The sequence below is a fragment of the Phaethon lepturus genome, unplaced genomic scaffold (assembly GCF_000687285.1).
Source record: "Phaethon lepturus isolate BGI_N335 unplaced genomic scaffold, ASM68728v1 scaffold23692, whole genome shotgun sequence".
Lineage (NCBI taxonomy): Eukaryota > Metazoa > Chordata > Aves > Phaethontiformes > Phaethontidae > Phaethon > Phaethon lepturus.
Window position 1 is genome coordinate 1 of NW_010522949.1, and position 12,563 is coordinate 12,563.

The 12,563-nt window shown below is 47.8% G+C and overlaps 1 protein-coding gene across 1 annotated transcript; it reads left to right on the forward strand.

Moving 5' to 3' along the window:
• Nucleotides 1–3,532: 3,532 nt before the first annotated feature.
• ORAI2 (ORAI calcium release-activated calcium modulator 2) lies at nt 3,533–9,433 on the forward strand. The gene is made up of 2 exons (XM_010281992.1): nt 3,533–3,760; nt 8,888–9,433. The coding sequence occupies exons 1-2, from the start codon at nt 3,533–3,535 to the stop codon at nt 9,431–9,433; spliced, it is 774 nt and encodes a 257-aa protein (XP_010280294.1).
• The last annotated feature ends 3,130 nt before the right edge of the window (nt 9,434–12,563 follow it).

The window sequence follows — 12,563 nt, forward strand, 5'->3', positions numbered from 1 at the left end:
TCACCCTGCCCAGGTGAGGGAAATCCCCTGCCAGCGCCGGGGGGCTGTGGGAGGGGTCCGCTGTGGGCAGAGCAGGGGGTCCCATCCTGCCCGGCGGTGTCTGGGAGCTGCCTTGGGACGCAGGCCAGCCCTCGAGAGGGCTCCTCTCGCTGGGGATGCTGTAGGGGAGACACCTCCGGCTTACGGTGCAGGGAAGCCCCTGGACCAGGGTGCTGCTGGAAGGGGGATCCCAGCTGTGGGGGGGAAGCGGGTCCTATCCTGCCTGGGGAGGGTCTCCTGCCTCAGGGTGCCTTTGGGAGGAAGGATCCTCACCCTGAGGGGGTCACCTTTTGGCCTGGGGGCTCCCCTGTCTGAGGGTGCTATTGGAGGGGAGATCCCCGCTGTGTGGGGTCACATCCTGCCTGGGCCATGGCTGGGAAGGAGGAGGAGAAACGCCCTGCTCAGGCAGTGCCCTGTGAGTAGGGTCCCAGCTGTGGTGGGGCGAGGGGGTCACATCCTGCTGGGTGGGCAGGGGGGAATCCCCTGCGTGAGAGGTGCTGCCGGAATGGGGGGGGTCACAGCTGCGGGGGGTCACACCCTGCCTGCAGCGTGTGCCATCCCAGGGGTGCTGCTGGGAGGGGGGCCCGAGCCAGAAGAGAACATGGGAAGGGGTTCCCCATAGCAAAGACAGCCTGAGCTTGGGAGGCCCCGAGCAGGGGAAGAAGGGGGAGTAGCGGGGCCCAGGGTTAGGCTTAGCCACGGTGTGCGGGGTCTTGAATGACACTGTACAGGGGAGAAAGGTGCTGGTACCAATCCGCTGATAGTCTCGGGGTGCAGGGCAGAAACCTGGGTCCAAGGCGGGGGCCGGCATCCCAAAGCCAGGCAGAGAAGCTGACAGTGCTGCTGAGAGAGCAGTCTGTGGGCGATTCCTCAGGGAGCACTGGTGGCAGGAGGGGATCCGCATATCAGCCCCGGTGGCGTCCGCTTCACTCCCTGCTGCGAAGAAATCCCCGCACGTGAGCTTGCAACTGCGCAGGGGCAGCTGAGATGTAAGGCGCAGCGAAGGCTTTCCCCGCTACGGTCACTGCTCTGAGGGACCACGCTGGACAGATTAACAAAATCGATATGAGGTAGCAATTGCAGAGAGCTTTCTGTCTTCAGCAGTGTGAAATGAAATGTGATCAAGTGCATCGGTGGTACAACAAAAGTGAGTAAAGATGGGATGGACTTGGCCAGAGCTGGCTCTTAGGCTGAGGAAGAGGTCTCCTGGGGAAGTCTTGATTCTCCATCCAAAACTCAACAGCCCTGTGTGGTAAAACCCTGAAGGATAGTTATTTCTGCAAAAGCAAGTGTCCTAAAGCTTTAATGTTGCAAGGCAGGAACATGAAATCTCCACAATAACTCTCCTCTGATGCAGATAACTGGCCGAAAAGTATTTCCAGAGTAAAACTGCTTAAGATACAGTGCATGTGAAATGCTTCTTTGTTCTTGTGTTTCAGCCCTCGGAGCCCTCTGCCCAGTCTCTCCATGTCTGTAGCCAGCAAGGTGAGTTTGCTGTCCTGTTACTGCTTGTTTGGGCTACAGTTGTATTTATGGATTTTATTCTCAAGTTGTTTACTTATTTGGAAACATCCCTTGAGCTGCTGCAGAGTAAAAATTCATCCTTGTGGTATTTTTAGCTTATTTTTCTAAGGAAAGAAGCAGATGTGATTGGGTATTCTTGCTCTCCCTCTGTAACCTCTGAATTAATTTGTCTTTTCAATGGAATTTGTCCCAGGGGTTGAAGTTTCCTACATACAAAGTTCCTACGCGTTTTGTGAAAATAAATGGCAGGGTAGAGGCCGTCAGTGGCCCAGCTAAGGACAAAGCTAATAAATTCACCCCACACTATACGTTGCAGAATCCACACAGGATGTTGTCACAGGAAACAGCTTCATAACTTTGCTGCTCACAGAATGTTTCTGCTCCGATCTTCCCAGGAGGCTTGGGGAGATTTTTTTTTTCTTCCTTCTGTAAAATAGGTGATTCTTGCCTTTTTCTGGAAACGCAGAGTAAGCAGGGAGATTTCTCTCATGTTATTCTGTTCTGGTTTTTATTGTTGTATGAAAGGGTTTTTTATGGGTTTGTTTGTTTTTTTGTTTTCTTTTTAATAACTGGAAAACTGTTCAGCAGTTCAGGAGCCATCCTGGAGTCCTCCGGGGCTGTAATAGTGGCCGTGTAAATAACTGCCCTGAAAAACAAGTCTTGTGCTTTTGCTGCCATCCTTATTATGTCTGAGGGGGCTGGAATCTGAAGGCCCACCATGCTCAGGAGGGACAGTCTTACACCCTGCAATGTTTTATTTGTTCCTGCAGTCTAATCTTTGTTATTGTGCCTGGAACAGCTTTATTCCTTTTTAGTAATAGCATTCGGAGTTGTGGGCAGTTGGTGTCCTTTCTGTCTTTGCCACTTCCTCAAATCTCACAGCAAACGAGGATTTATTAGCTGTCACCGTGTGGCCTGCACCCATGGAGAGCTGGGTGGAGCGGGGTGGGGTGTGGGCAGGGCTGGGGCTCCTCTCAAACGAACAGCAAGGTGCCTGTGACCTTGAGGTGTGGCGCTGGGACTAATTAGTACCACACCGTGTGTGATTCTGGGCATACATCTCCTCCCAGGAGCTAGCAAGTATTTATCACCAGAAGGGTCTTGTGTGGTGCAGCTCTGGTGTTGCTACCTGCCACCACCGTGCTGGTCGGCGGCAGAGTTGGAAGTATGGGGATTAATCAGAGAATTGTGGTTCCCGTTCTTTGGAAGGCCGAGTTAAACATGTAGTTTCAGATGTTTGTTGGAGTTGAGAAGTAAGGGAAGAGGATTCTTGATCAGATGTGGCTGGTAAGTGGAGCATGAGCAATTCAGGAAATTTAACTTCCCACTGCAGAAGCTTGGGAAGTTCAGTTGTTAACCCTACACAGCATTCAGCTCTATGACTGTTGGGGAAATCTTGGGGAAGAACTATGCCCATCTGAACCGAGCTATGATGAGCAGTGGTTTAACTGAAAAAAAACTGGTTTCCAAAGAAAGAGCAAAAAGTGACTCCCTGAACATGCTAGCTGGCGTTACTTTGGTGCTCTAAGGAGCTGCATTTGGGGCCAGTCCATGATGCACTGTGAAATACAGTCAGCTTATGACAAAACGATAAGATGCGGGCACTATTTCCAACGTGTCTTTATATACAACTTTTTTTTTTATTAGCAAGAAGGATTTAAAGGGGAAAGTTGAGATGCCAGCTTTGAAATGAAAAGCTAGATGCTCTGCAGCCTTCCTGAATTCCTACTGGAGTGGTTCCCAGGTTTACTGTTGTGACCTTTCCTAGTTCTCCTGGCTGTTTTTTAGCAATTACGGATGGTCCTCTCTCTGTTCTGGGCCTCCCAAGTGTGATGCTATTTGCTCCATCATTTTTCTACTGACTGAGGACAACTTTGTTTAAATGTAGCTTTTCCAGTAGTTGATGCTTGTCCTGTCTGTTACCTCCTTTTGAACGTGACTATTTTGTCCCCTCAGCATTTCTCTCATCATGAGTTCTGAATTAAACGTTCCGGTGGATCCTTCCACTCCTGCTTGCTGCTCTGAACCTGGCACAAAAGGCATGGATTATCGGGACTGGGTCCGGCGCAGCTATCTGGAACTGGTCACATCAAACCACCACTCTGTTCAAGCCCTTTCATGGAGAAAATTGTACCTGAGCCGGGCCAAACTGAAAGCTTCCAGCAGGACCTCTGCTCTGCTCTCTGGATTTGCAATGGTATGTGTACTTTGTAGCAACACTCTCTGGATTGTGAAGGTTTTGGTTCTCTAAAATGACCTATTAATCAGTGTTTTCCTCCTGTGAAGAATCAGGACGTACTGTTGTTTCCTGAAGAGGCAGGAGGCATCTGCCTGGGGGCTTCTGCTTGGCTGCTGCTGCAAAGTTTGAGGCTGGCTTTCTCAAGGCAGCATGGATACATGAGCTGCCTGACAGTCTACCCACACGCTTCCAAGTCCACCCTTTAAAAATACTAATCTCCTACCTGCAAGTGATCCAAAGTGCCCCCCCAGCGTTGCTAAACAATACAGGACCTGGGCTCTCCTTTGGTCCCGAGGCCATTCGTCACTGGGTGCTTTCGCATGAGGTTGCACTCGGGCGTGGAGCTCCTCCCGGCCCCTGGGGTTGCCGTGGTCCTGAACATTATCTTAATTTCTGTATGTGTTTTTTCAGGTCATGGTGTCTAAAATAAGATGGAGGTTGGGTCACAGTCTGCCAGAGCGAAGTTTGCATAGCGTGATCAGGGAGATCGTGTTATACGCTGAGGTGTGAGAAGAGGCCCTGCAGCCTCGGACCTGGTGTCAGAGGACTCTGTAGCCTGAAGGGAGCCAAACCTGGTGTATTTTTGTCAGTGCTGCCTATTGGGAATAATCCCTGGTACTTCCTTGCATCCGTGCAGCGCTTGGGTGTTATCTTGAAGCTATCTGCATAGGTCAAAACCATGTCAGGAAGCGCGAGACTGAGACAGCAGCTCAGTGTTCAGACCTGTCCGAGATGTGGTGTTAGCAAAACACGGCCATGCTTTGTTGGTGTGAGCGTCTTCATTTCCCTCTGGTTCTTGCTTATCGGGAGTGAGAATTGAAACCTGTTTGGGGGAGGTTTTCTGCTCAGGAAATGGGCAGGTCTGCTTGTTCCTGAGGTCTGTCAGCTGAATGCAGAGAGGCAGAGGGCAATGCCTGGTGAGTGGGACGTGATGTGAAGATGTGGCATCGTGCAGCTCAGAAGCTGGGGGGAAGACAGATCTCGGGAACTTTCCAGATAGCTTTCCTTGTTTTATTTTAACTGCTTCTGCTGCTTTTTCCTCCCCCAGCCCCCCCAGAACGTGAATCATCTGTAACATTACAACAGTCTGGGATGACAAAGTTTGTCACCCAGCATGAAGTTGGAAACGTGCAAGCGGGGAGTTAAGTGGGAGCAGGCTGCAGGGGAGAGAGGGTGCTTGGTCGCTTTGCGATTCCTCTCCGCTCGCTGGCTGCGTGCAAGCAATGCTCATAAAAACTTTCCACGCGGCATATGTTGTTTCTAACCCAGCTTGTGTGCTGAAATGGCAGAAGGTACCTCCTCGTTTTGAGAAAGTTGAGTGCTCTCCTGTAGATTTCTTTCCTGTAGGTTTCTTTTTTAACCATTTGACTTTTATACTCTTTAAACTGTTTAAAATGCGAGTCAAATAAACACATAGGTATAAGTAGTGTTAATTATAATCACCAGCTTAACTACTGATTTCAGGTGTACTTATTATGTTGTCAGAAATAAAAATTTCTGCAATAAGGAATTCTCTTTATTAGCAAGCCTTTTCCCAGCTGATCGTACTGGACCTTCCAGTGAAAGTGGAGGTATCTTTCCCTAAAAAGTTATTTCTCTGCTGGTGATTTGGCAGGCAGGTTTTTGGTACACGGACGTTTACTTTCTAATAAGAGCATTTATTTGGCTATTGATGAAAGTAGAGAACTTATTTAGAGTTAAATAGTTTCCCTGAAGCCCTCTGTGCATTTAACTATGTAAACAAATGTCATACAGGGCTTGGCTGTTGCTTTATTTACTTCCCTGTCAGTGTGTTTGATTCAAGCCAGTTCCATGTTGGCTGAAAATTATTACGAGCTGATGGATATTTAATCAACAGGCGGTGGCTTTGATCCAGCTCCTTCTGGACAGGCTGCAGAATAATGTGAACCTTCCTCCTTGCTCGATGCTATCTCTGGTATTTCTGGCAGAGTTGGGCAGATCGGGAGGGTGTGAGTCCTTTCCAGTTCCAGGTCTGTTTGGAGGTGGGCTGCAGGGCTGCCCCAGGGAGACTGCAGACGAAGGACATTTAGAGGGAGCTTAGGAAGCCTCCTTAATCATTTCCCTCATGGAAATAATACTGCTAGTCAGTCTTCTTGGTACTTGTCCAATTGCTACAGGATATGTATTTGATTAAAAAAAAAAAATCCAACAGATCTACTGGAGTGATTGTTTTTAGCAGCTGCCAAACCATCTGTGTGAATGTAACATGGTTTATGTTAAGCCATTTGTCATCCTTTTGCCTGATACTATCTATCCTGGTCTAAATTTCTCAAGAGGAGCATCATCTTTGTTGTGGACAATCTGGGCTATACTGGTCTAAAAAGAACATAACTGCATGCCATTTAATTGCAGTTTAATTCTAAGATGTTCCGAGTACTTGGACCTTTAGCAAACCGCTGAGTGTGGAGTTCCACAGGGCAACTCTCAAGCTTAAAATTAAGCCTATGCTGAGATGCTTTGTGGCTCGGCAGAGTGCTCAGTGCTTTGCAAAGTCAAGCCCTTGACACCTTGGCTTCTGGGAAGAGGTTACAATAAAGAGGGCTGTTATCATGGAAGAGTATAATTCTATCAAACATGACATATTAATAGTTTTACAGACTAAGCAGCATATTTAATGATTTTTAAATGGGTTATGTCAGCTTGTCCTCTTTCTTTTATCCCGGTCAGAGAATGACATGATAGTCTGTAAGGGGTAAAGCAGTAAGAGCTCACTCACCTTTCCACTACTTGTTCGGGTTAAATGAACTGTTTTTCTGCCTTGCTGCCCTATCTGGATTGTTGATGTTTTTCCCTGAAATACCTCTTACTGAGCCATCAGTCAGTGTTAAAAATTCATCACATTGCACAGCCGAAGCTAGCCCTAGGGAATAGGTTCGTCTGGGACAAAACATCCAATTAGCTGAAAAGTGCTGCTCATGCGAAGGATAACAAGTAGAAATTGATATGTTGACATCAGCCAGGCTTTCAGCTTTAATATAAAGTTATAAATTGAGCATGCAGGTACAATTCCTATTCAGCTTGCTGAATACTATGTCTCTGGGTATTACAGCACCCAATCACGAACAATATACCTGCAGCTTTTCCTGGCTGATAGGGTGTGACTGACGATCACAGCACTGCACAAATGCGTTGTACAGAGCGGTGCAGCAGAGAGTAAGTTTGATCTCCTCCTGGAATCAATATAGGAGGATCAGCAAAGAGAACATATGCAAGGCAGTGCGGCATGTGTGTTGATTAAATGAACCTTGCAATAGATGGTGAAGCCAATCCTGCGTTATTATTTTCTCTGCTATTCAATCAGAACTACTATAAACTGCAAACAGGAACCTCTAAAAAACCAACCAAACAAAAAAGTAAAAAACCCATATGGTCATGAACAAAACAAAAGGCTGGGGATGTCCAAGAACTGCCACAATATTTTTGGTGTCTCTAATATCCTAATAGTGGACGTAGGTATAAAATCTGGGACTTGTAGAGGTTGACCATTTGCTGCCCCAAATAGACACGTTATGTCTTGGTTGCTACTTAAATGTGTTCAGACTTGACTGTGATCCTCTCATTCAGGCTGCTGATGGTTTCAAAGGAAATGCAGGTAAGGCAGCAGTCATGCCAACATAGGCACTTTCTTCCATCCCCTTTAATCCTTTTCAGGGTTACCCACAGGGAGAACATGAGTGTACCTCTGATCTTCCAGTGCCTAAATAATATTATTAACAACGACTGCCAGAGCGGATGGTGCAAATCGTTATACAGAGCCTGAAACGGCTGCCCAGCGGTGGTCTCCTGCTAAGTCTAGATAAAGTAATGATGTGTCTGTTTTGCAAAATCCATCTATGCCCCAGAATCAAGCTGCTTCTTCCAACTTTGCCTTCTCATGATGGTCTTGAGAGGCAGTGCCCTGAGGCAGGCATCCAAGCATCGACTTCTGCCGTGCCGGAGCAACAGGTCACCTGGGATCACCGGAAGTTTTGCGTGCTGCAAGTTAGTATCCGCACAAATCATGAAGTGCAGCTGCAGATCCAAGCGAGCTGCTAGAGAGTTCCTAGAGAAGAGTGTTTGATAGTCTTGTCCACTGTTTTTGTGGCTTCTCTTAGCACAAGGTTTCTGCAGTCCTTTCGGGGGTGACGCCACGCAGAAGTACTTGTGCTATTTTACTTCATAGATAGGTTAAGTAATTTTACAAATTTTTATGCTAAACCAGTTAACAGACCTGTAGTAGGACTCCAGGTCTGATCTCAGAAGAGCCACTTGCTCTCTTGCACTTATTCTGCATGTTAAGCTTTATTTGATTAAAAAAAACCAAAGACCGCTTTAGAGACTTGCTATATGATAGCTTGCTTTGAGGAAAAAAAGACTGCTATCTGAGTTGTTGAACACACCCATAAGCCAGTAGCTGTCCACTTCTGCTGAGTATATCAGTAAGTTATTAGCTCTCAAGGGAGAGTTTTGGGGCTAGAAATAACTTGTATCTGGGCATATTTGTAATAAAAACAAATGTACGATGTTCCGAGAATAGAAGACAGCTATTTTAACTACGGACTAACAAACTGTAAAGTAGCTTGCGTGCTTCCCATGGGGGGTAGTGAAACCTTGCTGGCCGCTGGCCAGAAGAGCTGCTTGCTTTTGCTTTTCTTTATGTGCCTGAAGTCAAAACTTCCTGCACCGCAGCCGCAAGTGGTGAGCGGAAGGAGAACGTGTGATGGGCGGGCGGGCTAGCGGGCTGTCAGCTGCCTCCGAGCTCCACTTGTTGTCTAATGAGTTCCTTCTGTTGTGCGTTCGGTTTGATGCAGTTCGCATGGCTCATGGTTGCGAGGAGAGAGCTGTTATTTCAGAAAACTACGGCGCGGAAACATGCGTGTAAGCCTTCAGAAAGGCCAAGCTGCAGCCTGCGTGTACGTCTTCGTGGGAAACGGGAATGATCCATCTAGGCTGCCATTCTAAAAAGCACTTGAGTGCGTACTTGACCTTAGGTGCTCTTCCTGAATAAAGACGCTTTCCTGGATGAAAGCCTTGAAAAGAGGAGAACTAGCAGCTGTTGACAAGCTTTTTGTTCCTTTCCCCCAGGTTGCCATGGTGGAGGTGCAGCTGGAGGTGCAGTACAAGTACCCCCAGATGCTGCTGATCGCTTTCAGTGCCTGCACAACGGTGCTCGTGGCAGTTCATCTCTTTGCCCTTCTCATCAGCACCTGCATTCTGCCTAACGTGGAAGCAGTGAGCAACATCCACAACCTGAACTCCATCAGTGAGTCCCCGCATGAGCGCATGCACCCCTACATCGAGCTGGCATGGGGCTTCTCCACCGTCTTGGGGATCCTCCTTTTCCTTGCTGAAGTCGTGCTTCTGTGCTGGATAAAATTTCTGCCTGTGGGCTCCATCCTGAAAAATGAGACCACCAACGTCGAGAAGCCCAGCGGCCATGCGGGTTGGCAGTCAGCGCTGGTCTCTACCATCATCATGGTTCCAGTGGGTCTGATTTTTGTCGTCTTCACCATTCACTTCTACCGCTCGTTGGTGCGGCACAAAACGGAGCGCCACAACCGAGAGATCGAAGAGCTTCACAAACTGAAAGTGCAGTTAGACGGGCATGACAGAGGCATGCAGGTAGTGTGACGGCGCAGCAGGGGCTGCTTCCAGCTAAGGCTAAGAGCAAAATACCTGTTTTGCTAGTTGGTGAGATGCGCCAGTGACGGATTGTCTTGGGGCTTAAATATGTAAATGCTAATTGCCTGCCATGTATAGCTGTGGGTTCTAGTGCTGTTTCAGATGCTGGGGTCTCTGGCCTGTGTCTGGTCCTACACACTTGCGTGCTTAAGTCGACACTGCCATGGAGTTCAAGGTCAAAACTTTATCTACCTTAACATTGGTTCAGATAGCCAAAACCCTTGTCTTTTTCACAAATGCAATATTCTGTTGCCAAAAGTAGAACCGCATCAGCTGTCCAAAAAGAGTGTGTGCCTGTAGGACCTGTCTCATGTGTCAGAACTCCCTGGCTGTCAGTGCAGCAGCAATTAACTGGCAGCTCATGTCTAGCGCTGAGCTGGTTAATGGGGGTATCTGCAGCTGACTTGAGGACATCCAGGAAAGCACAACAGAAACTGTGAGTGTTGATCACCTTTGTTCTAAAGCAAGTGTTCCATAAATTCATAACCAGAAAGAACTCAGCCTTAGCTTTTATGAGGGGTTTTTTTTTTCTTGCTATTCCTTATTATATTTTTACAGCTGGGGAGGTAGAGGTTTGAACTGGAGGAGGCTGGGAAGTTCTGTTGTACTTTCTTCAGCAGTGTCTGTCACTTTAGATTGAATGAATGCCAAGTTCATGTGTTTTTTTTTCCCAGTAAAAGGCAAGAGTGCCCAGGGAAGGCTTACAGGTGTTTTAGTTTTAACAAGGACATTCTTAAAACAGAACAGTGACAGGGAATTTAATGAGACACAACTTTGAAGGACTAGAAAAGCACCAGTTTCAAGGAGGTAAGGAGTGACAGCATACAGCATATTGTAGAAATCCGTCGCTATGTTGTCTTCATTTATGTACTGTTGCAATGTCTTTGCCTGGTTTGCGGGGGAGAACAAGCCTCAGTCCTGCGTATTTCATCAGCTGTTTGGGGTTTTTTGTCAGCTGTGGCATTTGTCTGTCAAAAACGAACATTTCCTTCTCCCACCACCAAAGCAGGCAACTCCTCTGGTGGAACCTGGAGCTGTACTGGTGAGTCTGATGGAGCTGGATCTGGCAAGAGAGCTGTGTGCCATTAAAGACCTATCACGCTTCATTTGAGCTTTTTTCTTTCAGCAGCAGAGAAAACGACAATTTGCATGTCTGTATTGCTTAGCAAGGGAAGCTTGTAAATTCTACAGCATCCTTTTGGGTGAAAACTTCTGTAAAAATTATTCTATTATTTATGGTAACTTTCTGGAGGGAAAAGAGTGTTTTGCAATCATCAGTTCTTTTAAGGGAAGGTAAGGCTTTCTGCCACACAGGGCTGAAAGGTGCATAAGCATGTTTTCTTGGCCCTGATCCTGTGCTGGTTTCCTGCTCTGCACTCAAACATTGCGGTTTGAGTCACCCAGGCCTTACAGGTTTCTGAAATCATTAAGGATGTTTGCAATGTTCTATTTAACCCTGATCCCTTATTCCACTGGGATTTGAGAAATTCAGTGGCAATGTATTACATGTCAGCTTCCCAGAATGGAGAGTACACGCAAATCCCAGTGCAGCAGGGCGAGACTATCCCTGTATTCCTCTCTGGCGAGGGCTTTGGGAACCCAACTCTAATCTCTTGTTGTTTACATGCGAGTTTGAGCGTTGCTGAACAAGTTGCTTAGCACTGTGTCTGTGGCTTTCATCTGTTGTTCTTGCCACAGTTGGCATGTACCATATTGGCTGATGCGCGGCAAAGAAAATAGTCTTTGTGTGCTAAATGACTAGTCTGTACTTACATGCAATGCAGAAAATAAGGAGTGCCCTCCAGGAAGTGGGTGGTCATGAAATTCATACGATCTCCCCAGGAGTCTGCCCTCTCTCCCTCCTCTTTTTACCATAATAAAAATTAAAGGTTTATACAACAAAATCAGAGTTGAGTTTTCTGCCGAGTATTACACATGTAAGCTCTTCTGCCAACAAAATTTCTATTGTGAGGCCAGAGCCAGACCAGATAGGATGAATCTCTCATCTGTACTTTGCGCTCTCCTTTAACATCAGTAATAACAGGAGACTCTGTGCTGTGGAGCTCAGGAGGTTGTAGAGGAAAGTATTGAGCCATTTTTGCAATTTAAAAAAAGAAGGGTTTCACAGTGCTGCAAAAGCAATGCAGCTCATTTGGAAACAGCCAAAGCATTCATTTAATTCTTTGCAAATATAATAAACTTTAGCAAATGGAGAAATGCAACAGAAACTGTGCTTCAGTTTTGTAGAATAACTTGGCGAGGCTTTGGTGGGTTTGGAGTCAAGGTAAGTCTCAAGGCAGCGCATCTGTGGCTGGAGTGGGATCGCCTTACTCCAGCGGGGAGTCTGAGGTATGGTTTGGGATGGTGTCCCAAGGGCAAATGCACTTAAAACAGAATAATAATGTGCTTTCCTGTCTCTGCTTGCAGCTTTGTTTCTTGTGTCCCTCTGGGCACCAAGTTCTCCCTTCCATGAGGAGCCCACAGGAGTATTTTTTGCTCCTTGACTGGTGTCTGGAAGCTCTCTAGGTTACCCATCACCTTTGTGCTGTAACTCCTCTCCTTCCTTCCCAACACCAGCATTTGCTTTTCTTGCTCCTGCCTCTCTTTCTCCAACTTGTTTACATTTCCACCGCTGTTGGGTCCAGACTCGTGTTGCGGAATGGCTGCCGTGGTTATCGGCCGCGGTGGCTCGTCCGCAAAGGGGTCGGGACGTTGTACTTGTCCAGATGGGTGTTTCTGTGCTACGGTGCCGGAAAATCTTCCTCGCTTCTGCTGCCCGCGTGGCTGTCAGCAGGATTCCCGTCAGTCGAACGTGGAGACGCCTGCGTCGCCACACCGTCGCCGGTGTCCTGGCGGGGCTGGCAGCGCGGTGCGTCGCGTCTGGGTTTGCCTGCCGGTGCCTGGCCACGCCTGTCCGCCGCTGTCACCGCTCTGTCGTTCCTGGGACCTCCTGAGTTCCGTGTGGCTCCGCTCCTGCGGTGCCTGCGCTGGGATGCCTCACCCTCGGGCTGGGACGTGCGTCGGATCTCCCTTGGCATGCGTGTCAGCTTTCTCTACCAGCCTTGGGCCCTCGGGTGCT

Bases quoted from the DNA above. Each gene is read 5' to 3' on its own strand.
- ORAI2 (XM_010281992.1), top strand. From the start codon at position 3,533: ATGAGTTCTGAATTAAACGTTCCGGTGGATCCTTCCACTCCTGCTTGC. The intron at 3,761-8,887 runs GTATGTGTACTT...CCTTTCCCCCAG, and splicing joins TGCTCTCTGGATTTGCAATG to GTTGCCATGGTGGAGGTGCA.